This window comes from Gymnoscopelus braueri, assembly GCF_963280865.1.
Source record: "Gymnoscopelus braueri genome assembly, chromosome: 16".
NCBI classification, from domain to species: domain Eukaryota; kingdom Metazoa; phylum Chordata; class Actinopteri; order Myctophiformes; family Myctophidae; genus Gymnoscopelus; species Gymnoscopelus braueri.
The window spans coordinates 50874511-50901401 of NC_137616.1; the positions used below are offsets into that span (position 1 = coordinate 50874511).

A 26891-nucleotide genomic window follows, 5' to 3' on the forward strand; every position below is an offset into this window, starting at 1 on the left:
ACATTTTGTGCAAAGCCATTTATTCCTGAAATAGTGAACGAAGCGCCAGGATGATTAAACATTTATGAATTAAATCCTGACCCGTCCCTCTTTTTGCTCTTACAGTCCCCAGACCCCCCACCCCCCGCAGCAGTCCCGCACGGCACTGCTGCTTATAACAGCCACGGTGCCACCGTATATTACAGAGTATGTCTGACACTGAATTACATCATTCATGCAGGGTAGCCATACGTCCTCTTTTCCCCGGACATGTCCTCTTTTGGGGGGCTGTCTGGGGGGTTTCATAAAATCCTTCAAATGTCCGGGGTTTTGAGAGTTTAGGTGATATCCCTCCCACTTCTGGGACGAAGAAAAAAGAAAAAAAACTCAGACGATTTTGTGATTTTGCTTGATATTGTTTGATAGCGAAATAAATCATGACTGATAGACATGAAAGAATACCCTTCACAGCTAATAGAGAATTTCAAATTTTAAGAATCGGTTCAGAATTGAATGAATACGGCTATAGTTAAAGCGTAAAGTGTCCTCTCCTATATTCAGTCTATATATAAATACAATACATTATTTTAAACATAATCTTTGTCACAGTAATTTATAGTAGTCCATGCACTGCATTGAGACATGCAAGGAGAGAAATGAACTATCAGCTTTTGAGACAGAATAAGTGTGCACAATATATTACAATGTATATAATTGTATTATACTTTATATCGTATTGTTGCGTCTTTTCAGTCAATTTACACTGTGTGTGTGTGTGTGTGTGTGTGTGTGTGTGTGTGTGTGTGTGTGTGTGTGTGCGTGTGTGTGTGTGTGTGTGTGTGTGTGTGTGTGTGTGTGTGTGTGTGAGATGCGCAAGTGATCGGCGGGGGCGAAGGGGGGGGGGGGGGGGCAGCCGGTGTTTTCGGGGCATGGTTTCGGGTTTCAAGCATTTGTTTTTGTGGCCACATGTGGAGGAGGACCATGTATACGTCACGGGAGAAGGGAAAAAACAAAAAAAACGTGTACACGTGATGCGGAAGTCTGCCGCGGAGGAGCTGTGGAGAGTGGTCGAGCCTACACTTGATGTACACTCGCTAAATGCGGAAGTAGAGAGCCGACTCGGCTCCTCCACTCGACTCCACTCGCCTCCTCCAAGAAGCAACTGAGTAATTGGAATTTAGCACATCCGGTTTGGAGTCGAAGTGACCGAGTGGGAGTGAGCGAGTGGCCGAGATTTTCGGGTTTGGAATCTGGCTATAGGGGTGTACGTGGTGTTACGCATGCGCACTGGTGTGTGTGCGGGAGGGGGGAGGTGGGGCGTGATATTTTCCGGTTGGAGCCGGAAATACCTCTACGTCATTAGAGGGCCGGAACCCATTGACCGGAACCACTGGTGCCGTGCACCTCCAAAATGATTCCCCTGCGGGTTTTAAAATTGGGTTAAATTGGTATAATAGATTTTTGTGGGGGGGGGGGGGGGGGGGGTGGTTGCTCTTTAAAAGCTCTTTAAAGCTGCATAGCGCCCCCTATTGACTGAAGGGGTTCTCAACCACCAGATTAGGCGGATGTTGTGAGAGAAAAAACATTGCTTTGGCAATGTAAGGATAAGGATAAGGATAATAACAATAACAATAATGGAATAGAATAATGGAATAATAATAATTCTTATGTTGTAAGAATGTTCATAAAAATAAATATAAATGTAAATAAAAGATAACATAAATACATTTTTATAAGGTGCCCAGAGGTCTCAGGGGGGGGGCGCTGTACCGGTTACTGTTTGATATGCATTAGTGCATTATGCTCATTTATTTATTTTAAATATTTGGCACCCCCAATCCACACTGTATACGATCCTCAGTGTTACTTTAACTCTACAGTAACAGTAAACAAATTGAACCATTGTGTAAACCCAAATGTGCTTTATTAGGCAGCATGTCTTTGTCACTGTCATTTTATAACATTGAAATGCTTTATTTTTAATTGTGATAAGTTGGTATCGTCCTGATTCTGACCTGCATGAATTCTTTAGGAGTTTTCTGTTGGATGCAGAGAATGGATTTACAGAGGTCTGCATGCAGAGTCTCAATTTAGTGTTTATGCCATGTTTCAGGTCCTTGGTTGGTAGTGTGGACCCCACACCTCACAACTATAGAGTTCTATAACAGAGTCTAATAGTTTTCTTTAGATGCATAGAAAGTCGTTCTAACACTGTCTCTCAGGTCATTAAAGTTACCAGTCATTACAGTGTTTGCCTTTACTGACCTCTACAGGTGATATGGGGGTATTACACACAACCAAGTGATCCAGGTTGTTGTTTTCTTTGCTTAGTTTTAGAAATCTAACCACTTTGTACTTCAACATGTTCAAACATCAACTAAACATCATTTAACCACTTTGTACTTCAACATGTTCAAACATCAACTAAACATCATTTAACCACTTTGTACTTCAACATGTTCAAACATCAACTAAACATCATTTAACCACTTTGTACTTCAACATGTTCAAACATCAACTAAACATCATTAAACCACTTTGTACTTCAACATGTTCAAACATCAACTAAACATCATTTAACCACTTTGTACTTCAACATGTTCAAACATCAACTAAACATCATTTAACCACTTTGTACTTCAACATGTTCAAACATCAACTAAACATCATTTAACCACTTTGTACTTCAACATGTTCAAACATCAACTAAACATCATTTAACCACTTTGTACTTCAACATGTTCAAACATCAACTAAACATCATTAAACCACTTTGTATACTTCAACATGTTCAAACATCTACAAAAACATCACAATGTTTTCTCTCAATTCTTCAACAATAGTTGCAAATATGACACATTTTGTAGACTGTTTCAAATATCCACAGTATAAAATTACTGTAAGTGGTTTACAGAAAAGCAGTTTAATATATGTATTCTGTAGTGTGATATTATCAAGTCAAACCTCTTGATATAACTGAGAAACTGCCTTCTGTCTTTCATCATCTTGCATTTTAAAATCAAGTAACCAATATAATATGTAACAGGATCATGTGCTATCATCAGTATTTAAAAAATAACATAAATTATTGTTTCATTATTTTTTTACATGAATAACACCTTTCTCCCCAAATAGTCAGAATAAATCTTACCTTTAATATTCATATGGAATTATTCTTTCGTTCTGTGCTAGGTTTTATTAGTGACTTATTCCATGGGTCTTCAAGGGGTCAGAGTTACTTTGGGGGGGGGCACCAATGATTAAACCACTGAATGAAACTCATTCAGAAGGACAGACAACCTGAGCTTTGATCATTTTATAGTAGCTTTATATTAATGTTGTATAGTCTATAGTAAATACAATAAAAACACATAACATTGATTGATTGAATCCTTTATTAACAACATTATTAGATTAAAGTAGTACAGTCAAAGGTTCATTAGGATAAAAGGACACTAAAAGCCCAAAAGGGCCTTGTTTCCATTGTGGTCCATTGTACTCAATTCATCAGTACATATAATACATACAACACAATACAAAACATATTGTAATAAAGCTCAGTAGAATCATAAGGTCTATTTACAGAGAAAGGAGGGATGGGGGCGGGGTGTGTGTGTGTGTGTGTGTGTGTGTGTGTGTGTGTGTGTGTGTGTGTGTGTGTGTGTGTGTGTGTGTGTGTGTGTGTGAAAAAAAAAAACGTTTTTTTAAATAATAGTAAAAATGGAACAGTTTTGTACATACAAGGTTTCTACCTGACAACAACGACTTACTTCATGCTTACAGTGTATGAATATACAATATGTGTATGATGTTCATGATATGATCTGTGATGAGTGGTGATTATACAATATCAACATTAGACAAAAAGGAAATAAAATACGAATGATTGTGATATCAAATTTAGGTCATACTGACAGGAGACATGATCAGAGGAGCAGAGTTTTTACCTCCATCATTAATATTAGGACTGAAGTATGGATATAGTTTCTCAGTGAAGGTGCAGCCAGTGAAAGAGTAGAGATGAACTCTGACCTCCACATCATAAAAGGAGACCAGACCCTCCTCATAATCCACAAACACTCCCACTTTCTGGACCTCCTCTCTTACAGGGAGGAGGACAGCAGGGCCAGCATTAGCCTGGTACTCATTTTTATTCCTCAACATTATAGACCAGTAACCTTCGTCAGGGCCCAGTGTGATGTGTCCCTTCCTGTTGATGGACTCTCTGGCCACTCCTAGATCCCACCCAGTCTTCCCTTTAACCTGAACCTCATAGTAAAACCTTCCTGAGGAGAAGCTTTGTTTTCCTAAGACACAGGCAGATGTATTGAATCTCTCTTTGTTGTCTGGGAGATTCTTCCTTATGTCTCCATGACTCACTTGTTTTCCATCCTCAGACAGGATGAGGTCAGGATGTGCTGTATCAGGGTCCAGAGTCACATCCACTGCATAATTCTGGATCATCTTCATCTCAACATCACTCAGCTTCTTTTCTTTTCTTCTTTTCTTCTTCATCTCCTGACTGAGTGTCTTCACCAGCTGAGCCAAAGCGTGTTCTTCCAGTTCTTTAATACGATCCTTTTAAATCAATGATATTATAGGTTAACGTGTGATAATCATCATTTACTCTCATTTATTACTCTTACTCAGTGATTCTCAACGTTGTGCATTTCAAGGACCCCCAGTTGGATATACATTAGACCATGGACCCCCATTTGATATGATTTATTTAAATCTCTGGGACCCCAATTTACACTGTAAAATGTTCAGTGTTAATGTAACTCTCAGAGTGTACAAATGGAACCAAATGGACCCATAAGGGTCCATTTGGTTCCATTTGTACACTCTCAGAGTTACAGAGCTGTAAGGGTTCATTTGTAACTCTGGTGGTCCCCAGACCCAACGTTAGGAACCAGTGAAGTAGATAAACATTACAATTATAATTTACTCTTACTTTTTATTAATGACCTTATGGAAAATAAAAATACCTGCTGCTCTTTGATCTTCTGGTCAGACTGCTGCTTGTCATTCTGCAGATCCATGATGGATTCCTGGGATCGACAATAATACATTTGTACATCATTATTCAGTAAACATGAGAGTTCAAAACATCACATTCACTTCATATTTAAAATTAAAATGTAGGCATTTAGCAGACACTCATCCAGAGCAACGTGTGTGTGTGTGTGTGTGTGTGTGTGTGTGTGTGTGTGTGTGTGTGTGTGTGTGTGTGTGTGTGTGTGTGTGTGTGCGTGCGCGCGCGCGTGTGCGTGTGCGTGCGTAAGTGTGTGTATTTTTGCCCCAATCTACACTGTAAAATGCTCAGTGTTAATTTAACTGAGTGTACAAATGGAACCAAATGGAACCATAAGGGTCCATTTTGTTCCATTTGTATACTCTCAGAGTTAAAGAGCTGTAAGGGTTCATTTGTAACCATGGTGGTCCCCAGACCCAACGTTAGGAACCAGTGAAGTAGATAAACATTAAAATCATAATTTATTATTACTTTTTTTAATGACTTTATAGAAAACACAAATACCTGCTGCTCTTTGATCTTCTGGTCAGAATCACTCAGCTTCTTCTCCATCTCTTCCTCCAGTTCTTTAATACGAACCTTTAAATCAATGATATTATAGGTTAACGTGTGATAATCATCATTTACTCTCATTTATTACTCTTAAGGTCCTTGCACACTGGTGCGTCTTTTCGTTGCGTTTTATTTTTTTTCATTGTTTTTTCAATTTTTTTCATTGTTGTAAAAAAAACGCAACGAAAAGACGCACCAGTGTGCAAGGACCTTCTCTCAGTGATTCTCAACGTTGTGCATTTCAAGGACCCCCAGTTGGATATACATTAGACCATGGACCCCCATTTGATATGATTTATTTAAATCTCTGGGACCCCAATCTACACTGTAAAATGTTCAGTGTTAATGTAACTCTCAGAGTGTACAAATGGAACCAAATGGACCCATCCAGAGCAACGTGTGTGTGTGTGTGTGTGTGTGTGTGTGTGTGTGTGTGTGTGTGTGTGTGTGTGTGTGTGTGTGTGTGTGTGTGTGTGTGTGTGTGTGTGTGTGTGTGTGTGTGCGCGTGTGTCCGTGTGCGTGCGTAAGTGTGTGTATTTTTGCCCCAATCTACACTGTAAAATGCTCAGTGTTAATTTAACTGAGTGTACAAATGGAACCAAATGGAACCATAAGGGTCCATTTTGTTCCCTTTGTATACTCTCAGAGTTAAAGAGCTGTAAGGGTTCATTTGTAACCCTGGTGGTCCCCAGACCCAACGTTAGGAACCAGTGAAGTAGATAAACATTAAAATCATAATTTATTATTACTTTTTTTAATGACTTTATAGAAAACACAAATACCTGCTGCTCTTTGATCTTCTGGTCAGAATCACTCAGCTTCTTCTCCATCTCTTCCTCCAGTTCTTTAATACGAACCTTTAAATCAATGATATTATAGGTTAACGTGTGATAATCATCATTTACTCTCATTTATTACTCTTACTCAGTGATTCTCAACGTTTTGCATTTCAAGGACCCCCAGTTGGATATACATTAGACCCACATTTGATATGATTTATTTAAATCTCTGGGACCCCAATCTACACTGTAAAATGTTCAGTGTTAATGTAACTCTCAGAGTGTACAAATGGAACCAAACGGACCCATAAGGGTCCGTTTGGTTCCATTTGTACACTCTCAGAGTTAGAGAGCTGTAAGGGTTCATTTGTAACTCTGGTGATCCCCAGACCCAACGTTAGGAACCAGTGAAGTAGATAAACATTACAATTATAATTTACTCTTACTTTTTATTAATGACTTTATGGAAAATAAAAATACCTGCTGCTCTTTGATCTTCTGGTTAGACTGCTGCTTGTCATTCTGCAGATCCATGAAGGATTCCTGGGATCGACAATAATACATTTGTACATCATTATTCAGTAAACATGAGAGTTCAAAACATCACATTCACTTCATATTTAAAATTAAAATGTAGGCATTTAGCAGACACTCATCCAGAGCAACGTGTGTGTGTGTGTGTGTGTGTGTGTGTGTGTGTGTGTGTGTGTGTGTGTGTGTGTGTGTGTGTGTGTGTGTGTGTGTGTGTGTGTGTGTGTGTGTGTTTGTGTGTGTGTGTGTGCGCGCACGCCTGTGTGCGTGTGCGTGCGTAAGTGTGTGTATTTTTGCCCCAATCTACACTGTAAAATGCTCAGTGTTAATTTAACTGAGTGTACAAATGGAACCAAATGGAACCATAAGGGTCCATTTTGTTCCCTTTGTATACTCTCAGAGTTAAAGAGCTGTAAGGGTTCATTTGTAACCCTGGTGGTCCCCAGACCCAACGTTAGGAACCAGTGAAGTAGATAAACATTAAAATCATAATTTATTATTACTTTTTTTAATGACTTTATAGAAAACACAAATACCTGCTGCTCTTTGATCTTCTTGTCAGAATCACTCAGCTTCTTCTCCATCTCTTCCTCCAGTTCTTTAATACGAACCTTTAAATCAATGATATTATAGGTTAACGTGTGATAATCATCATTTACTCTCATTTATTACTCTTACTCAGTGATTCTCAACGTTTTGCATTTCAAGGACCCCCAGTTGGATATACATTAGACCCCCATTTGATATGATTTATTTAAATCTCTGGGACCCCAATCTACACTGTAAAATGTTCAGTGTTAATGTAACTCTCAGAGTGTACAAATGGAACCAAACAGACCCATAAGGGTCCGTTTGGTTCCATTTGTACACTCTCAGAGTTACAGAGCTGTAAGGGTTCATTTGTAACTCTGGTGATCCCCAGACCCAACGTTAGGAACCAGTGAAGTAGATAAACATTAAAATCATAATTTATTATTACTTTTTTTAATGACTTTATAGAAAACACAAATACCTGCTGCTCTTTGATCTTCTTGTCAGAATCACTCAGCTTCTTCTCCATCTCTTCCTCCAGTTCTTTAATACGAACCTTTAAATCAATGATATTATAGGTTAACGTGTGATAATCATCATTTACTCTCATTTATTACTCTTACTCAGTGATTCTCAACGTTGTGCATGTTGGATATACATTAGACCCCCATTTGATATGATTTATTTAAATCTCTGGGACCCCAATCTACACTGTAAAATGTTCAGTGTTAATGTAACTCTCAGAGTGTACAAATGGAACCAAATGGACCCATCCAGAGCAACGTGTGTGTGTGTGTGTGTGTGTGTGTGTGTGTGTGTGTGTGTGTGTGTGTGTGTGTGTGTGTGTGTGTGTGTGTGTGTGTGTGTGTGTGTGTGTGTCTGTGTGTGTGTTTGTGTGTGTGTGTGTGTGTGTGTGTGTGTGTGTGTGTGTGTGTGTGTGCTTGCGCGTGTGTCCGTGTGCGTGCGTAAGTGTGTGTATTTTTGCCCCAATCTACACTGTAAAATGCTCAGTGTTAATTTAACTGAGTGTACAAATGGAACCAAATGGAACCATAAGGGTCCATTTTGTTCCCTTTGTATACTCTCAGAGTTAAAGAGCTGTAAGGGTTCATTTGTAACCCTGGTGGTCCCCAGACCCAACGTTAGGAACCAGTGAAGTAGATAAACATTAAAATCATAATTTATTGTCTCCGCCGAAGGTGGAGAATATGTTTTCGCATTGTGTGAGCAAACATTGTTAGCCAAGCTAACATTGGGCAAGCTCCACGTGACACGTGTCAATTTGTTGACACCAATGCCTCTGATTGGCTAGAGGGACGCGTGACGAAATAAAATTCTATAAATAGGTGTGTCACTTCAAATAGCCCCTACTTTTTGAAGTGAGGTAAAACAGGATCAATCATTGATTGGAACAGTACCTTCAGTAAGTCCAAGTCACCCGTCTGTGCGTGTGTGTTTCCCTCTGAGAACACCTAACATTGGTCAAGCAAAGGCGCAGAAGGCCAAAGCTAAGAAAGCATACTCATCTACATTTGTAACGTAGAAGAGGACTAGAGTTGAAATGATCCCACAACAAAGCCGAACTCTTAATACGTGTCAATATGTTGACATCAATGTCTCTGATTGGCTAGAGGGACGCATGACGAAATACAATCCTATAATAAAAAGGTGTGTCACTTCAAAAAGCCGTTTACGTTTTTGAAGCGAGGTAAGACAGGATCAATCAATCTTGATTGGAACAGTATCTTCTAGTCCAAATCACCCGTCCGTGCGTGTGTGTGTCCCTTTGAGAACACCTGACATTGGTCAAGCAAAGGCGCAGAAGGCCAAAGCTAAGAAAGCATACTCATCTACAACAGTAACACAGAAGAGGACTAGAGTTGAATTGATCCCACAACAAGACCGAAATCTTAATACGTATTAATATGTTGACACCAATGCCTTTGATTGGCTAGAGGAATGCATGACGAAATACAATTCTATAAATAGGTGTGTCACTTCAAAAAACGTTGTGTCCCTCTGAGAACACCTAACATTGGTCAAACAAAGGCGCAGAAGACCAAAGCTGATCAAACACACCAATCAACTGCTGAAACTGTTCAAGACAATGAAGATGAAGAAGACAGACAAGTATTTGAATAGGTAAGACAGGATTAATCAGAACAGTACTGGCGGAGACTTGTGCTCCGAGGAGCACATTTTCTAGTTATTACTTTTTTTAATGACTTTATAGAAAACACAAATACCTGCTGCTCTTTGATCTTCTTGTCAGAATCACTCAGCTTCTTCTCCATCTCTTCCTCCAGTTCTTTAATACGAACCTTTAAATCAATGATATTATAGGTTAACGTGTGATAATCATCATTTACTCTCATTTATTACTCTTACTCAGTGATTCTCAACGTTGTGCATTTCAAGGACCCCCAGTTGGATATACATTAGACCCCCATTTGATATGATTTATTTAAATCTCTGGGACCCCAATCTACACTGTAAAATGTTCAGTGTTAATGTAACTCTCAGAGTGTACAAATGGAACCAAATGGACCCATAAGGGTCCATTTGGTTCCATTTGTACACTCTCAGAGTTACAGAGCTGTAAGGGTTCATTTGTAACTCTGGTGGTCCCCAGACCCAACGTTAGGAACCAGTGAAGTAGATAAACATTAAAATTATAATTTACTCTTACTTTTTATTAATGACTTTATGGAAAATAAAAATACCTGCTGCTCTTTGATCTTCTGGTTAGACTGCTGCTTGTCATTCTGCAGATCCATGAAGGATTCCTGGGATCGACAATAATACATTTGTATCATTATTCAGTAAACATGAGAGTTCAAAACATCACATTCACTTCATATTTAAAATTAAAATGTAGGCATTTAGCAGACACTCATCCAGAGCAACATGTGTGTGTGTGTGTGTGTGTGTGTGTGTGTGTGTGTGTGTGTGTGTGTGTGTGTGTGTGTGTGTGTGTGTGTGTGTGTGTGTGTGTGTGTGTGTTGTGTGTGTGTGTGTGTGTGTGTGTGTGTGTGTGTGCGCGGCTGCGCGCGCGTGTGTGCGTGCGTGCGTGCGTGTATTTTTGCCCCAATCTACACTGTAAAATGCTCAGTGTTAATTTAACTCTGAGTGTACAAATGGAACCAAATGGAACCATAATGGTCCATTTGGTTCCATTTGTATACTCTCAGAGTTAAAGAGCTGTAAGGGTTCATTTGTAACCCTGGTGGTCCCCAGACCCAACGTTAGGAACCAGTGAAGTAGATAACATTAAAATCATAATTTATTATTACTTTTTTTAATGACTTTATGGAAAATACAAATACCTGCTGCTCTTTGATCTTCTTGTCAGAATCACTCAGCTTCTTCTCCATCTCTTCCTCCAGTTCTTTAATACGAACCTTTAAATCAATGATATTATAGGTTAACGTGTGATAATCATCATTTACTCTCATGTATTACTCTTACTCAGTGATTCTCAACGTTGTGCATTTCAAGGACCCCCAGTTGGATATACATTAGACCATGGACCCCCATTTGATATGATTTATTTAAATGTCTGGGACCCCAATCTACACTGTAAAATGTTCAGTGTTAATGTAACTCTCAGAGTGTAGAAATGGAACCCTTAAGGGTCCATTTGGTTCCATTTGTACACTCTCAGAGTTACAGAGCTGTAAGGGTTCATTTGTAACCCTGGTGGTCCCCAGACCCAACGTTAGGAACCAGTGAAGTAGATAAACATTACAATTATAATTTACTCTTACTTTTTATTAATGACTTTATGGGGAAAAAAAATACCTGCTGCTCTTTGATCTTCTGGTCAGAATCACTCAGCTTCTTCTCCATCTCTTCCTCCAGTTCTTTAATACGAACCTTTAAATCAATGATATTATAGGTTAACGTGTGATAATCATCATTTACTTTTACTTATTACTGTTACTCAGTGATTCTCAACGTTGTGCATTTCAAGGACCCCCAGTTGGATATACATTAAACCATGGACCCCCATTTGATATGATTTATTTAAATCTCTGGCACCCCAATCTACACTGTAAAATGCTCAGTGTTAATTTAACTCTCAGAGAGTACAAATGGAACCAAATGAACTAGGGATGCACCGATATATCGGCCACATATCGATATCGGCCGATATTTGCCACTATCGGTCAACATCGGTATCGGCAAAAAATTACAATAATAATGTTTTTGGGGGATTTTCTTTGGGATTTCTTTTTTGCTGGTTAAAGTTACAGGAGTTAGGAGTTAATTTATGTTGTGTTTCTGCAGATTCTGAACAGTTATGTATTATAATGAAAATGTATTGTTTCCTGACCACAAAAGGGGGAAATAATAACACAAGAAACTAAATCAACAAATATCGGCATCAGTATCGGCTATCGGCTATCGGCTATCGGCTAAATTGTTATTTTAAACATCGGTATCGGCCAAGAATTTCCATATCGGTGCATCCCTAAAATGAACCCATAAGGTCCTTTTGGTTTCATGTGTACACTCTCTGAGTTACAGAGCTGCAAGGGTTCATTTGTAACCCTGGTGGTCCCCACACCCAACGTTGGGAATCACTGAATTAGATTCATTAACTCATTAATATTAAAATCATAATTTACTCTTAATTTTTATTAATGACTTTATGGAAAATAAAAATACCTGCTGCTCTTTGATGGATTCCTGGGATCGTTTCAGATCCTCCTCCACTGCCTCCAGCTCCCTGTAGAGGTCATCTCTCTGCTTCTCAACCTTGGCCTCCATCTCTTCCTCCAGTTCTTTAATACGAGCCTTTAAATCAATGATATTATAGGTTAACATCATTTACTCTTACTTATTACTCTTACGTAATAAAAGCACGCACACGCGCACGCACACACACACACACACACACACACACACACACACACACACACACACACACACACACACACACACACACACACACACACAGAGCTCTGTACAGAATTGGGAAACACATTGTATACAGCAACAGGAATAGAAGACTCTATCTATCAACTTTAAAAAGAGTCATAATGTCATTCGACAGGCGTCTCATATCCTACTCTTCTCCCTGTGTGATATTTGTCTGTTTGTTTGTTGGGCTTTTATTGTTGTAATAGCTTGTCTGTTTTTTGTTTTGTTTTTGTTTGTTGGGCTCTTATTGTTGTAATAGCTTGTCTGTTTATTTTTTATTATTTTTTTGGGGGGGGGGGGGCGGGTTGTTTTTACCTTTCTGTATGGTGTTAATTTTGTGTGTGTGCGTGAATGTTAGGAAGCCAGTGTATGAATATACAATATGTGTATGATGTTCCTGATATGATCTGTGGTGTCCAAGCATAAAAAAAGGTAAAACAAAAAGAAGCCAAGAATACAATAAAACAATATTTTTGTATCAAATGTAGGCCATACTAACAGGAGAGATGGTCAGAGGAGCAGAGTTTCTTCCATCATCATTAACACCGGGACTGAAGTATGGATATAGTTTCTCAGTGAAGGTGCAGCCAGTGAAAGAGTAGAGATGAACTCTGACCTCCACATCATAAAAGGAGACCAGACCCTCCTCATAATCCACAAACACTCCCACTTTCTGGACCTCCTCTCTTACAGGGAGGAGGACATCAGGGTCAGCAGCAGCACTGTACTCATTTCTCTTCCTCAACCCTATAGTCCAGTAACCATTGTTGGGGCTCATTGTGATTGGTTCCTTCCTGTTGATGGACTCTCTGACCACTCCTAGATCCCACCTAGTCTTCCTTTTAACCTGAACCTCATAGTAAAACCTTCCTGAGGAGAAACTTTGTTTTCCTAAGACACTGATACATGCAAATAATCTCTCCGTGTTGTTTGGGAGATTCTGCTTTATGTCTACAGTATTCACTTGTTTTCCATCCTCAGACAGGGTGAGGTTGGGATGTGCTGTATCAGGGTCCAGAGTCACATCCACTGCATATTGCTGGATCATCCTCAGATCAACATCACGCAGTCTCTTCATCTCTTGACTGAGTGTCTTCTCCAGCTGAGCTGCAGCTGTACTCACAGTTCCCACATATGAAGACTGATGGACATTGATGTTTGTCCAGTCCTTGGTGGATGGAAGGGTGTTGATGGATGGGTCGCTCAGGAGGAAGCTTACTAGGTCGAGGCGGTCTTCAATGTGTGAGAGCTGCTGCAGATCAGAGCTTCTCTTCTCTAACTGAGTGATTTCATTTTGCAGATCTTTGATGAAGCTTTCAGCCGGTTTCTCTGTTGTTTTCTGCTTCTCTTCAATCACATCAATGAACTCAGCCTGGCTTCTCTTAATACAGCTGATCAGAGCAGTGAAGACCTGCCCACTGCCTGCTCTCACTGTGTCTGCATCTTTCCTGATGATCTCTACTGAGTGTTTGACCTCCTGAATCTTCACTTGTCTCTCCTGGATCTTCTGCTGAATTTCAGCCTCTGTCTTTCTCAGCTCAGCCATCTTTCCTTGATATTCCTTCGTCAGAGGTCCAAACTGATCTGACTCAGTGCTGAATGGTAACTTGTGATCTGACTCAGTGCTGAATGGTAACTTGTCATCTAACTCAGTGCTGAATGGTAACTTGTCATCTGACTCAGTGCTGAATTTATAAAGGTTTGAGGCTAGGATTATGGCTAGGATTACGGCTAGTACAGTTATGATTTGGGTTAGAGAAGGTTTAGCAGGGTCTTGTTTTTTGTTGGCAGTTTTTTCCTCATCTGGTTTAGCAGGTTCTATGTTTTTTTTGGCATTTATTTCCTCATCTGGTTTAGCAGGTTCTTGTTTTTTGTTGGCAGTTTTTTCCTCATCTGGTTTAGCAGGTTCTATGTTTTTGTTGGCATTTTTTTCCTCATCTGGTTTAGCAGGTTCTTGTTTTTTGTTGGCAGTTTTTTCCTCATCTGGTTTAGCAGGTTCTTGTTTTTTGTTGGCATTTTTTTCCTCATCTGGTTTAGCAGGTTCTTGTTTTTTGTTGGCAGTTTTTTCCTCATCTGGTTTAGCTGGTTCTATGTTTTTGTTGGCATTTTTTTCCTCATCTGGTTTAGCAGGTTCTTGTTTTTTGTTGGCAGTTTTTTCCTCATCTGGTTTAGCAGGTTCTATGTTTTTTTTGGCATTTATTTCCTCATCTGGTTTAGCAGGTTCTTGTTTTTTGTTGGCAGTTTTTTCCTCATCTGGTTTAGCAGGTTCTATGTTTTTGTTGGCATTTTTTTCCTCATCTGGTTTAGCAGGTTCTTGTTTTTTGTTGGCATTTTTTTCCTCATCTGGTTTAGCAGGTTCTTGTTTTTTGTTGGCAGTTTTTTCCTCATCTGGTTTAGCTGGTTCTATGTTTTTGTTGGCATTTTTTTCCTCATCTGGTTTAGCAGGTTCTTGTTTTTTGTTGGCAGTTTTTTCCTCATCTGGTTTAGCAGGTTCTTGTTTTTTGTTGGCAGTTTTTTCCTCATCTTGTTTAGCAGGTTCTTGTTTTTTGTTGGCAGTTTTTTCCTCATCTGGTTTAGCAGGTTCTTGTTTTTTGTTGGCAGTTTTTTCCTCATCTGGTTTAGCAGGTTCTTGTTTTTTGTTGGCAGTTTTTTCCTCATCTGGTTTAGCAGGTTCTTGTTTTTTGTTGCCAGTTTTTTCCTCATCTGGTTTAGCAGGTTCTATGTTTTTTTTGGCATTTATTTCCTCATCTGGTTTAGCAGGTTCTTGTTTTTTGTTGGCAGTTTTTTCCTCATCTGGTTTAGCAGGTTCTATGTTTTTGTTGGCATTTTTTTCCTCATCTGGTTTAGCAGGTTCTTGTTTTTTGTTGGCATTTTTTTCCTCATCTGGTTTAGCAGGTTCTTGTTTTTTGTTGGCAGTTTTTTCCTCATCTGGTTTAGCTGGTTCTATGTTTTTGTTGGCCTTTTTTTCCTCATCTGGTTTAGCAGGTTCTTGTTTTTTGTTGGCAGTTTTTTCCTCATCTGGTTTAGCAGGTTCTTGTTTTTTGTTGGCAGTTTTTTCCTCATCTTGTTTAGCAGGTTCTTGTTTTTTGTTGGCAGTTTTTTCCTCATCTGGTTTAGCAGGTTCTTGTTTTTTGTTGGCAGTTTTTTCCTCATCTGGTTTAGCAGGTTCTTGTTTTTTGTTGGCAGTTTTTTCCTCATCTGGTTTAGCAGGTTCTTGTTTTTTGTTGGCAGTTTTTTCCTCATCTGGTTTAGCAGGTTCTTGTTTTTTGTTGCCAGTTTTTTCCTCATCTGGTTTAGCAGGTTCTTGGTTTGTGTTGGAAGGTGTTTTCTGCTGATTTGATTCTTTAACGTTGATACAGGTGTTGCAGTGTCCACATGGAGTGGTGGACATACCCAGACCAACTGGACACATGGAGGTGAGACTGCTGGGTAGAGAGTCCTTTTCACCCTTAGAATAAAAGTAAAACAAATGTAGTTATTGAATGATGCTTCACTTATACCAAAAACCTTCATTGCAACCCATTCTCACCCCCAAAATGTCACATTTTGCAGCTCTATCAGTAGCCCTAAAATGTCAACATTCGACAAGACAGGTCACAAGCGCAAAACTATATCTAACCCAAACCCTAACCTAAACCTCACAACAAACGCCTAGTAATTAATTTTCAATGAAAGGCGAGTGCAGGTCTAGCTCTATGAAGCTGGTAGGAGGTATTATGAGCAAGTCCCGTGCCAGAGTTGAACTGGCTTTCAACAAGTTGACAACAACGTGATGTGCAGAGAAAAGGTGGGGTGGCTTATTTTCCTAGGCACTGGCTAAAACAAAGGGATGTTGCTGGCTTTAGCAGTGGACAAGCGGGGGGGATTTGTATTCCATATCGTTGCCTTTTGCTAATTGATATCCTGCATGTTCATATCAAGATAACTATACGATATCGTTCAGCCCTAGTGATTATGTAGCAGAGTGGCTCAGCTAGAGCTTCTGCCTGATGACCAAAAAAAGCTCCTCTGGTCAAGGGGGAATTCCCCTTTAGGCTAGTGATTAAGATGTTGGCTTTCTACACAGGTTCGATCCCCAGACGTTACATTTACAGTGGAGCTAACACCACTGCAGCTCAAGACTCGGAAGTGGAGGACAGTGATCCAGGAGTCCTGAGTTGGTGTCATATAGTGTGAACTCTCACATCACATCCATACTGAATGTATTTACTGGTGTCAGATAGTGTGAACTCTCACATCACATCCATACTGAATGTATTTACTGGTGTCAGATAGTGTGAACTCTCACATCACATCCATACTGAATGTATTTACTGGTGTCAGATAGTGTGAACTCTCACATCACATCCATACTGAATGTATTTACTGGTGTCAGATAGTGTGAACTCTCACATCACATCCATACTGAATGTATTTACTGGTGTCAGATAGTGTGAACTCTCACATCACATCCATACTGAGTGTATTTACTGGTGTCAGATAGTCTGAACTCTCACATCACATCCGTACTGAATGTATTTACTGGTGTCAGATACTAGTGTGAACTCTCACATCACATCCATACTGAGTGTATTTACTGGTGTCAGATAAGGATAAGGATAATTCCTTTTAACAGGTCGTTCATGAAAGTCCTTGCGGTCTTGTTTCCAATGAGAACCTGTGAGCAATTAGGGGTTAAGAGTCTTGCTCAGGGACAAATTTCATTTCATCAACACATATGCTGGCCTGGCCTGGAAACGAACCTGGGGCAACCAGGGCCTCTGGCTCCCTAGGCGGGCTCACTAACCACTCAGCTATGGCCGCCCCCTAAAGATAGTGTGAACTCTCACATCACATCCATACTGAATGTATTTACTGGTGTCAGATAGTGTGAACTCTCACATCACATCCATACTGAATGTATTTACTGGTGTCAGATAGTGTGAACTCTCACATCACATCCATACTGAATGTATTTACTGGTGTCAGATAGTGTAACTCTCACATCACATCCATACTGAATGTATTTACTGGTGTCAGATAGTGTAACTCTCACATCACATCCATACTGAATGTATTTACTGGTGTCAGATAGTGTGAACTCTCACATCACATCTATACTGAATGTATTTACTGGAGGCCACACCCAACAGGTTAAAATCTCAACCAATCATTTTTCATTTCATGTGTATTAAGACAATATGTTGTAACCTGACTCACCACATCTGTTTGATGATCCTGATCTGATTCCTCTCTGTGGAGCACACACACACACACACACACACACACACACACACACACACACACACACACACACACACACACACACACACACACACACACACACACACACACACACACACACACACACACACACACACATTTATCAAGCTTGTGCAGACCGTAAAACTGGCGTACATTATTGTATGTAACAATGTTCTGCTTTTGTAACTAGCTGTTTTCCCATTATCTGACTGCACTGGCAGTGTTTATGTCCTTTGTACAAGGCATTCTTGTACTTCTTTTTATGTGGACATAAATAAATATTTCAAATGTGAGGGCGCGGAGATGACGGACGGTAAGGCGGGGGAAAGAAGTTGCTCTTTCTTATTGGCTTTCCATACTTTATTTGGTCGTATTCCGGTTTGGGGCGTTTAGAGAATATTTAAGGGCGTGTTATTTAAATGACAATCACGCCACCATTCTTACGTTGTGATTGACAGGGTACACCTGCTTGATAAATCACACGTGAGCCCTGTCATAAGCTGATTTATGGGCTCGAATTGAATCTGGATTCTACGTTCAATTGAAAAATTGTATCAGTCTGCATTGTACACTTGCTGTAAATAGGTAAGCCATTGTACTTGTATAAGTTGCTATACTTGTATAAGTTAGTGAAAAATAAAACCCTTCTTGTACTTGTACAAGTTATAGGGCCCTATTATGCGTGTCTTATTTCCGCATCTTATGCAGTAATCAAGTCATAAAGCCACTATCTTATGTACAATCCTTATTTTGCAAGTCACACTGAACGCAAACACTTAAGGCTTAAAGGTTCTATGACATTCATTTTCACTTTTTAAATTTTTTATGTTTTTTGGGGGGTTTTATGACCTCAATTACACCCAAACAATCTGAACTTTGAACATTCAGTGGATTTTCTGTGGTCTGGGGTTTTCTGAATAATTAGGCTGAAAAGTAATCTGTGCTTGGCCCTTGGGCAGCCCTTGGGCAGTGAAGTCACAGGCCATTAATCCCGCCCATTCTCCTCCTCGCCCCTCCCCTCCCCTATCCTTTCCTTTGGGGGGGGGGGGGGCAGAGGCGATTATTGACAGGCAAAATCCCTCAACAGCGACACCCGCAGGCAAAGATTTATTTTTTCATTGCAGTTGAAAAGGCTTTAGAAATGTGAGAGAAAAACACCTGCCATGGATCAATGGAGTGGATTTTTTTGTTGAAACTTTTTATACACGTTTGAAGGACCATGACAAAGACTTTTAATGAGTGGTAAAACTATCTGGGCTATGTGGGGTATCTGTTATTTTGCACCGTGACTTAAAAAGGCTGCATACCGCTAAGACATGGTCAGAATCGGTCTTAAGCGCAAAAATATGTTTTTGGACATAATCTGTGAAGTGTCTATTTTCATTTGGTGTATCAATCATGATTTTATTATTGTCTCCGCCAGGCCGAAGGCATGGCGAGAGAGTATGTTTTACCCCCTGTCCGTCCGTCCGTGTGTCCGTGTGTGTGTCCGTGTCCGTGTGTGTCCGTCTGTCACCAGCTAATCTCCGGCACCGTTGGCCCGGTCGCTCCGAAACTGTGCACACACACTCCCTGGATGCCAATTCAGAACTTCTGCCCCAAATCTTTCACATGGGCCTGTTATAGCGCCACCAGGAGGCCGATTTGTGCAAAACCCATTGTTTTATATTACTCCTACAAATTTTATCCAAACGTCATGCAAATCGGTACACAGTATCACTATAGTCATGTGATCAACACGGATCTGTCCAATTTCCCATATTCTATCCTCATTGCCTATGGTTGGCTTCCAAAGTTTGCAGGATTGGTCCGTTTTGAACAAAATGCCTCAAAGTATACACACAGCTTGCGATTTCCGTGAAATTTCACACGCACATTCCGACTAAGCCGAGGAGGAAATGCCACCCTTCTCACATTGGCCTGTTATAGCGCCACCAGCAGGTCTAATTTAGCAACACACATTTTTGGAACAAAATGCCTCAAATCATGAATGCAGTGTCAATGCAAGAATAAATGGCACGGTTGGCACCTTTTTCACATTGGCCTATTATAGCGCCACCAGGAGGCCAGAATAACGTACCTGACCTGGCGGAGACCTGTGCTCCGAGGAGCACTTTCTCTAGTTCCTCTATCAAACAATATCAAGCGAAAAGCAAATGTCGGCCGGCAAGGCAGCCAGGCTTTCCTCCGTGGTGGAAAGCCTGGTGACGCGAGGTTACTCAGCCTTATCAATCCATCCGATCTGAAACACTCATGTTCCACTCACAATTTAGGTGTCATTTCAAAGGCTTATTCCTTCATTAATCCAATGAAATACAATAAAATAATGTTTTTTTTTTACAGCTGTTTTCCCCGTAGCTTATAAGTGAAACAAATGGAGTGAGTTCTCAAGCTCAACATTGCCGTTTTACTTTCACTTATGCTGTGCAAACAGATACCCACACCCATAATAGCAAAATGGCATTGGTCACGCCTGCACGTCTTAACTCATTCCCTGCCAGACTTATTTTTGGCTGTGTTTGCCCACTGCCAGCGATTTAGTGTTTTTTTATAATAAAAAATGCACACTTTTTTTTTTTTTCATTATGATCGCAAGTCCAATCGTTTCTAAACACACCCGCTATCCGTGCACGCCGCTCAGACAACAAACATTCCGACCGAGGCGGAGTCTCTCTCCTCCAGCCCAGTGTAAAAAACCCATGTATCGCCATGTGAACGGTCGAATCACTTACTTTTTTCACCTCGCCACAGACCTTGCTAAATCCCTTATGATCGCGTGTTCAACTGTTTGTAGACACACAGGGTAGTTGTGTGAGTGGCCCAGAGAAGACATTTTCAATCGGCAACATTCCATTTTGAAGTAGTAGCAGTTTCTAAAAAGCGTTTCTAAACAGCGTTACACGGGGGAGAAAAACGAAGCAGAGAGAGAAAAGACCGTTTTAGAGGCGGACCTAAACAGGAAGCGGACGGAACCAAAAATCTTCGATTTCACGTATTTCCGTATCCGGGTGTGCTACAATGAAATGTGTCACTGCGATAGATGAAGGACTAGGCAGAATTGGTAATTGGCAATAATTACGTTTTTTACGTCCTAGGCAGGGAATGAGTTAAGTCACAACAAATAATAAAGTAACAGTTGGTGGCAGAGCATTCACACATCATGCCCCCTATCTCTGAAATGCTCTCCCTCTAGCTGTTAGAGATGCCGACTCTCTGGGATTTTTTTTTTTGCTAAAAATATTTTTTCCCTGCATTATGGTTCCCCCTAGTTGTATTGAATTTATTGCTACGTGGTTTATTGCTACATTCTTGACCTGTGGTTTCAAATATTGTTCAAAATGTATTTTATTTTCTTTTCTTTTTTTTTGTCGTTCTGTACTGTTTCAGAACTGTGCCGCATGGTTATTGTTTGACCATGCATGTGGGCACATTTTACTGTGTTTCTTGGCTACTATGTCTTTTTTGTTACCTGTTGTGAAGTGCACAGAGACCCCTTGGGGTGATGTTGCACTATAAATAAAAATAAACTGAACTGAAACTGAAGTTAAGTAATAAGACCTGGCAGTAATTAAGACGTGCATAATAGGGCCCATAGCGACAAATAAAATCTGTTTTGTACTTGGATAAGTTAAGCCCCGTTTTCACAAAGTGCAGGAAGTATAGTGGAAATCTTTAAATTCATCTCATGTGAAAACAGCCACTGATATTTTTTGGCGGAAATGTTGGTGTTTGAAATTTTACGTCAAGCTACCTAGTAATTATTCCGGAATATACTGGAGGAATAACATTTTTTTGTAAAATAAATTATAACTACACGACTCATACACAACTCATACATATGATAGCCCTACAGTACTCACAAACAATGAGAGTGTGTTGCTCTTATAAGGAGGATGCAGGCTAAAGCACATCATGGCCCTGGCAGCAAGCAAGCCTACTTTGGGGAGATCATCTCCACTGGACATTATGTAATGGACCTATTACATAATCTGGACATGAGCAGTAGAGGACTATATTGAATGGGTGAAGTATGAACATGATTACATGCAAAAATGAGTCTGCATGCAATCAGAATGTTAGTTCGGTAAAGTGTAGAAAACAAGGGTCTGATCTGAGAATGCTGTTATTAGCTAGATCTACAGCAGGGGTGTCAAACTCATTTTGGGGTCGGGGCCGAATTGGTCAAATGGTGACTTGATGTGGGCCGAGACCAGTTGCGGACGCGCATACTCACACACGTTTTCACTACAGTGCCAGAATTTTTTCAGCAAAATAATTAGATTTATAGAACAACAGTGGTGTAAAGTAACTAATTATATTTACTCAAGTACTGTACTTCAGTAAAGATTTGAGGTATTATTACTTTACCAGAGTATTTTCAATTTCCAGTACTTTTACTTCTACTCCACTACATCTCAGTCACTGCTATAACTACAGTATATCAAATTCTTGGCCAAAACCGAATACCGAATATATAAACACTTGGCCGAATGGCTGAAAATTATTATTTAAACAATATATATATACAGTTTTTTTAATATTATTTTGTACCATTGCTGTCATGGCTATGCCTCGGTTGTAGAGCTACATGATTCTGGCAAAACTTATCATAACTATAATCCATATTTAGATCAGTTATTTAAAACATATTTATTTATTGTGTAGAATTATTTATTTACTATTGTGTAGTAATATAATACAATATGTCTCAAAACATACATTAGCATGCCATACAGTTGAATTATTGCAAATTAAATAAATATGATTTAAAGAAAAAAAAGAATATTGAATAGCCTAACAAAAGGCAATATAATGTCTGCAGTTGCATTATTGCACACAGCCAAAATGAATCAGTAATATTAGGCCTGCCAATCCTTCCTTTTGGAGAAGTTACTTTCAGTTTCATTTCAGAAACACACGCACACACACACGCACGCGCGCACACACACACACACACACACACACACACACACACACACACACACACACACACACACACACACACACACACACTCACACTCAAGCTGGTGTTAATTATTTTGCCCTCTCAGGCTCTTAACTATCGCTGGTTATGTTACTAATGTCACACCCTCTGACAAGTGGATTCTACTTTTCTAGTTCCCAGGGAAGGCAATTTCTTTCTCACTTCTTCAGTTGATACAGTGCTGTGTGAGGGGGGGGGGGTGCGGAGAGGAATGCAGCCGCTCTCTACTCCTCCAGATGAGAGACGCAACTGATATATACTTCTCCATACAACGGTGTTTTACCGGATTTGTGATGCTGTTGAAAAAGCGCTCTCTCCAGTACAGGTAGAGTTGAATGGTGATGGTCCTCTGTATGTTAATGACCTTGGCCGTGGCTTCACGGCTTGGTCATTGTTCTCACAGAACACGTTTATTCAGACCTTGCCTCAGTCAGTGCATAAGAATTGCTGCTGGCAGCCGTTTTTTTTTTTGTCATTTTTTTTCTCTCTCGTTTTTTCCATTAAAAGGTAGTATTAAATGGCGTTTTCTACATCGTGGGCCAGATTTGACGACGTCGCGAAACACCAGTTTGACATCACTGATCTATAGGCTGTATGAGGATGGCATAACAGGATATGCCAGGATATGCAAATACGTATTTTTTTTATTGTAACAGCAAAGTCACTCAGTGTTTTTAATAACAGCTATGTATGACCATGTGAACATTTTGAAAGGTCAGTAAAACAATAACACTGTGACATATGTGACACATATGTTTGATCAATGTCCTTTAAGCCCATGATGCATGACACTTATGAGCTTGTAGCCTATTTTATACTTTAGACATACGATTATGTCACACTAAAATAACTAAGTGGTTAATATAAGCATCTAATCAATACATTAGGATAGTGTGGATTATTATTGTTGGAAGTATATCTAGACACACCATGCAGAGTTTTCTGTTTAATGTTGGAGCACCTTCTTCACATGCTAAACTATCCTTCTACAAGTGTCAGCCAAGTGTCTCTCTCTGCCGAGTGTCCCAGACACATCCCTTTATTTATGTTTCGTCACACAATGTGTGACGAAACACAGAACATAGAAGATCTACAAGCCCACAACGCGTCGAGACGTGTTGTAGGCTTGTAAATCAGCTGTTATATGTTTGGTTGCCTGGATGGAACTCCTGGGCATGTGATTATAGGCCGTTATTCAGATGATAGACAAGCCAGAGACATCTCTCTGCTCAGTGGGCCGGTGCTACTGAAGGATCGGCCCTCTCCACTTAAAGAGGCCGCCCAGCCCAAACATTACCGTAACTATCCTAAAACGGGGGCAAAAGGAATTGGGCTGCGCAACCCGGATATTACCGTAATGATTTATTTAATTGTTTTAACATTCACGGACCACTGGCCCATTAATGGTCGGCCCACCGGGCATATTCCCGGTATGCCAGATGCCCAGTTCACCCCTGCCCACGGCTCTGGTGTTGCCATGTATGCTTATTATAAGTGACCTTGTTTTTCTTTTTCTTTTGCTTGTAAGTATTGGTAGTTGCGGGTTGCTTTAAATTTGTTGTGAGCTTGTAGATCGGCTATTTTCAAAAAGCCGATGCATTTAAGTGCTCATGTGGCCTATTATAGTCTCTTATTTTGGGCTTGTTTTCATAGACCTGGTTGCTTAATTCTCTCACAAAATCTGGCAACGCTGGTCGCGACACAGCTGTCTTGAATGATGATTTAATGTGGCCATTTAATAATAAAAAAAAGCGATGTTGACATTTCAAGATAATGTCGTCTTAGACATGAGACTTTAGGCTAGAAACAGAACTAACTGGCAACTCCACCTGTTAACCCTGTGACAATGATTGAGAGAGAGAAAAAAAAAGAATGAGAAATCGTCTTGCTTATGCTCTTTACAAGTTACAATCTTGCGCGCTTACAGTCACCTCTTGCGCAGCCTACTATACCGTTCGAAAATAAACAAATGAAAACGGTGGCTTTTCAGGCAATACCAGAACCTTTGCTGCCAAGGAGGTCATGTGAAAACGGCCTCTCCCATAGACCATATTCACACGGCGGCCATATTGCCATTAAGTCAATGAAATGCCACCCCAGTTGCCACCCCAGTTGCCACAGCAACGCAATGGTAAATTCCAAAATGACCACCGTGTGAATATGGACTATTGCCATTCCAGGAAGTTATGCTAATTATTTTGCTGGAATATTTCTGGCATTGTAGTGAAAACATGGCTTTAATGACAAATAAAACCTACTTGTTCTTGTATAAGTTAGTGACAAATAAAACCTTCTTGTACTTGTATAAGTGAGTGACAAATAAAACCTTCTTGTACTTGTATAAGTGAGTGACAAATAAAACCTTCTTGTACTTGTATAAGTGAGTGACAAATAAAACCTTCTTGTACTTGTATAAGTTAGTGACAAATAAAACCTTCTTGATAGTGTAAATGTTTTAAACTCTGACCTCTGGTCAGTAGAGTGTTGTCCATCTCCATCTTTGAAGACAATAGGTGCATCCTTGGACTGGTAACTCTTCATGGAGTTACAGCTGGGTACAGGAGACAGTTATGTAGTTTATTAGGGTTAGAGTTACCATTTATAGATCTATTTTATCGGGTTTAGTGTTACCATTTATACATCTATTTAGTGTATCAGGTTTATTGTTACCATTTATACGGCTATTTGGTTTATCAGGTTTATTGTTACCTTTTATAAATATATTGTGTTTATCTGGGTTATTGTTATCATTTATAAATCTATAAGCCAGAGTAATGATGCAGCAGGAACCAAAGTGAAACCTGCAAACTACGATGTTAAAGGGTCTACACCATGAATTTCAAAACATATATTTTTTTAACATTCAGTCATTCATTCTCATTTCAGAGATTTTCAGAATGGGCGTGTCTGAACAGGCCATTTCAGAATGGCAATGCAAGTGACATCTCTTGCATTGCCATTGCATTGATGCTGGCCAGACAGAATTGCTCAGTAGCCCCCCCCTGCCCAAGAGGACGTTTTGGTATTGCAGCTGAAAGTGCTGTATAAGCCAGAGACAATTGACTTGGAATGAGTATATCTGAGTGATGATTTAGGCTCAAACCTTTTGAAAAAGGTTTGAGGGACATACACCATATGATATTAAATATCAAATATTTTTTTTAAATTCATGGTGTAGATCCTTTAAGACAGACGTAAAGGCAACACAGAGTAGGAGTGATAGCACAGAGAGGAGACCACTTGACCCGAGGCTGATGTGTTTCAGGCAGCAATAGCAGTTCCAGCAGTGGTAACAGACCAGACCTGCCTAATGCAACCCACACCAGTGGAGGAATGGGGCAGGCACTCTTAGGGCAGCCATGGTGGTGTCATTGCTGTGTGATGGTTCTGATGTTTTTTTGTTTAGTTTTTTATTGCAAGATTGAAAAACAATTATGTAATGAGTCATGACACTTATAATATATAGCGTTTTAGTGGGATGAGGAACTTTTAAGTGTCTTGATATATCAACATATACTGTAGGCCAAGCTTCCATCCCTCTCTACATTTATCCCTGTAAATTATGCCACTAATACTACTGGTCTGATACCACTGCTGTAACCGCTTTTGCTGCCTTAAACACCTGCAGCCTCGGGCCAAGTGGTCTCCTCTCGGTGCTATCACTCCTACTCTGTGTTGCCTTTACGTCTGTCTTAACATCATAGTTTACAGGTTTCACTCTGGTTCCTGCTGCATCATTACTCTGGCCTCCAAGTTGAGGAATGACCTCTGACCTCGCCTCTCAGTCAGGACTACAGACTCACTCCCCATTATCCACCACAGTCTGAAAACTCACCTCTTCAGACTCCACCTCACCCCCTTGCACTCCTTTCTCCTTGTATCACTACATATACCTCGACCCCTAGCCATAGCTCACCCTCCATTACTAAATAGTTTTTCTTTGGACTCTACTTATGTGACCATATCCTGTTGTTGTTGACTAGGGTTAGTGACAGTTAAGGCAGGTACAGACTGTAGGACTTTAAAGTGGTCGGGGAGTCGTCTGATCGTTAAGCATAACACACTGCAGGAGTTTATTTCTTGAAATCGGCTGTCATATATCGTTGTGGTTTTCACACTATACGATTGATCCCCGACAAGGGCTGACACACTGTAGGATAGTTCACTAGGATCTCCAGAGTCAGACCCAATACATACATTTGAGTTTATTCCAATTCATTTTAATCGACGTATCCCGTGATATGCCTCTCTCCCTCTCCCTCTCCCTCTCCCCCCTCTCTCGCTCTCTCTCTCTCTCTCTCTCGCACGTCAAGTGCGCAGAAGCGGTCAG

General features: G+C 40.1%; 2 protein-coding genes across 2 annotated transcripts in view; both read right to left on the reverse strand.

Moving 5' to 3' along the window:
• LOC308103072 (uncharacterized protein) overlaps positions 1-26891 on the reverse strand; it is a gene marked incomplete at its 3' end in the record, with an annotated part of 163861 nt that overhangs the window by 128737 nt on the left and 8233 nt on the right. The window contains exons 5-7 of the mRNA XM_080452920.1: positions 25029-25112; positions 17533-17566; positions 15727-15781 (exon numbers count right to left, since the gene is read on the reverse strand). Coding sequence (XP_080309046.1) covers positions 15727-15781; positions 17533-17566; positions 25029-25112 — 173 coding nt within the window. The remainder of the gene's footprint in view (positions 1-15726; positions 15782-17532; positions 17567-25028; positions 25113-26891) is intronic.
• LOC308103891 (uncharacterized protein) lies at positions 3429-14246 on the reverse strand. Its single transcript, XM_080454100.1, has 4 exons — positions 12833-14246; positions 12079-12207; positions 4968-5009; positions 3429-4557 (listed from the first exon to the last, which is right to left on the reverse strand). The coding sequence occupies exons 1-4, from the start codon at positions 13877-13879 to the stop codon at positions 3880-3882; spliced, it is 1896 nt and encodes a 631-aa protein (XP_080310226.1). The 5' UTR covers positions 13880-14246; the 3' UTR covers positions 3429-3879.